At 63.3% G+C, this 2,692-nt stretch overlaps 1 protein-coding gene across 1 annotated transcript in view; it reads right to left on the reverse strand.

Annotated features, from left to right (window-relative positions):
- NAPA (N-ethylmaleimide-sensitive factor attachment protein, alpha) overlaps positions 1–2,692 on the reverse strand; it is a 26,603-nt gene that overhangs the window by 2,334 nt on the left and 21,577 nt on the right. Inside the window, exons 6-7 of the mRNA XM_010852719.1 lie at positions 1,786–2,035; positions 119–187 (exon numbers count right to left, since the gene is read on the reverse strand). Of these exons, the coding sequence (XP_010851021.1) occupies positions 119–187; positions 1,786–2,035 (319 nt within the window). The remainder of the gene's footprint in view (positions 1–118; positions 188–1,785; positions 2,036–2,692) is intronic.

Consider the following 2,692-nt stretch of genomic DNA (forward strand, 5'->3'; position numbering starts at 1 on the left):
GGGGGGGGGGTAAAAAAAGGCCCCTGAGAAACACTGTACAGGTCTCAGTGGTTGTGCTAACCGGAGCCCAAGCCCCCGATATGGGAGAGGAGCAGCCCAATGCCCCCGCAACACTCACTTTCATCAGCTTGCACTCCCGAGAGTCGGAGAATGCGGGGAATAGCTCCTCGTACTTCTGAACAGCGAGCTGAGGGTCAGCGAGGACGGAGGGAAGGAAAAAGGGAACAAGCTGATGAAGATCCCCTGGCAGCTGCAGGGACCTGGGGCTGCTCCAGCCCTAAGTCAGCTGTCTGTATCCCCACCCCAACCTCGAGAGACACAGGGCTCTGTGCCTGGTGAAGAGGCTCCCCAGAGCTAAGCTCAGCGCCAACCTGGCTGCAGACAGCTGTGGAGGTGGGTGGCAGGCAGGGGACGGGGGCCTGGGGAGGGAGGAGGCTTCCTCAGGCCGGCGCTTGGGGCCTCTCCCTGCACCCAGCCCCACCAGGGTAGGTGCACATGCTTTGTGCCACGCCTGACGCCTCATGTCCAACCCTCATGAGGACCCGAGGAGGGTCAAACGATGGTGACTCCATTCTGCAAGTAGGAACCAGACCCAGAGACAGCAGTGACCCGCACAGGGCTCAGGACACGTTTTGGGGAACTGAACTGGCCTGACCTCAAAGCCCAAGCTCTCACCTGCCCCAGCAGGCACCCGCAGAGTGAGGGTGGGGCTGAGGCGCACCATGTGGGTGAGGGCAGACAGCTGGAGACACCAGGAAACCCCAGATTCCAGCAAAACCCAGCTCCTCTCCGAGCCCTGACCAGGCTCGTGCTGAGAGGCCCTGAGGACGGGTGGGGTGGGCAGGCAGGCTCTGGTTCAAACATCAGCAGTCAGAAAGGTCTGGACTCCTGGGGCAATTTACTAGCCACATGGCCTTGAATGAGAGACTCTGTGTCTCAGCCTCGGTATCTTCATCTGTGAAGTGGGATGACCATGGTGCCAACCTCGTGGGTTACAGTAAGGACTCCAAAAATGCTCCCACAAAAGAAAATGCCTGGCACCAAGCCAGCCTGGAGTTGGAAACGCAAAGGGTACAAGGGTGGAGTGAGTGACATCACGGATAGAAACGCAGTGAGAACAAGCTATTTCCTGCCTGAAGGCGCTGCCAGGGCCAGAGAGGAGCAAGGGACCTGCCCCTCTTGAGAGGCAGAGAGGTGACCTGGCATAGTGACAGACATGGTGCTCCAGGGGTGGTCACGCCATGTGGTGTAACTCTGGGGGGCCCCAGGGCCTGCCATTCACCCTGTGTGTATGTGGGGTAACTCTGGGGGACCCCGGGGCCTGCCATTCACCCTGTGTGTATGTGGGGTAACTCTGGGGGACCCCGGGGCCTGCCATTCACCCTGTGTGTATGTGGGGTAACTCTGGGGGACCCCGGGGCCTGCCATTCACCCTGTGTGTATGTGGGGTAACTCTGGGGGACCCCGGGGCCTGCCATTCACCCTGTGTGTATGTGGGGTAACTCTGGGGGACCCCGGGGCCTGCCATTCACCCTGTGTGTATGTGGGGTAACTCTGGGGGACCCCGGGGCCTGCCATTCACCCTGTGTGTATGTGGGGTAACTCTGGGGGACCCCGGGGCCTGCCATTCACCCTGTGTGTATGTGGGGTAACTCTGGGGGGCCCCAGGGCCTGCTGTTCACCCTGTATGTGGGGTAACTCTGGGGGGCCCAGGGGCCTGGGCTCACCTTGGCGTTTCACCCCGTGTGGTGGTAACCCTGGGGGGGTCCCATGGCCTGGGCTTACCTTGGCGTTGAGCATGTCGATGCAGAAGTGGCAAAGGGCAGCCTTGAAAAAGTAGTCCTTGGCGCTATACTTGAGGAGTGGGCTGTCCATGGCGTTGGTCCCCACCTGAAGGCACAAGGCGGTGGGCAGCCAGAGGGCCGGGTCACTGCCAGGCACTTGGGAGCAGCTAGGAACTAGGTCCATGCCCAGTGATGCCCTGTGAACCCAGGACCCCGAGGGCAAGGAAGCCAGAGACCAGCCCCGGGAAACTCTGCGTCAGGTCTGAGAGACCCAGGACCCGGGCGTGCTGCGGGTGGGTGTGTGGCCCCAGGGCCGAGGCCAGCTGTCTGTGGGCTCCTGGAGATGCCTGAGCGGGTGATGGGGGCGGCGGCCCCGCTGTCGGGCTGACAGGAGGCTGGCATGCTGGTGGGCAGAGGGGCGGCAGGCTGCAGAACATGAGAGGCGGCGCCCGCCCCGCGCTCCTCCGAGGCCAGCTGCCTCCCTGTCTCCCAGCCAGGCTGAACCCACCAGGGGGCCAGGCCTCGCCCAGGAGGGAGCATGCACATCCAGGGGACGCCCCCTCCTGCCCTCTCTGCAGGCTCCTCAGCTGCAACCGGCCATCCCGGGCCTTGTGATTCTTTCCGCTCTCTCCCCATCTGGGAGTTGGCCTCGCTCTGCCCGCGGAGGCCCTGGTGAGCAATGTGGGGAGGACTTGTCTAGGGAGAGCGCGATGACACCACACGGGGCCGTGCGTGGAGAGTGCTCAGCCAGGCCGAGTCCAAGCTGAGGGTATGGGGATGACCGAGGGCGCTGCAGAGAAGTCGGGGGAGGGTGGGAGGTGGGGAGAAGGAGCGCCGGCCAGCAGGGTAGGGCGCAGTGCCTGCCCCAGAGAGCGGGGCTCAGGCCCTGCTGTCCCCACCTGCTCGTA

The sequence above is a fragment of the Bison bison genome, unplaced genomic scaffold, assembly GCF_000754665.1.
Source record: "Bison bison bison isolate TAMUID 2011002044 unplaced genomic scaffold, Bison_UMD1.0 scf7180017864313, whole genome shotgun sequence".
Taxonomy (NCBI): domain Eukaryota; kingdom Metazoa; phylum Chordata; class Mammalia; order Artiodactyla; family Bovidae; genus Bison; species Bison bison.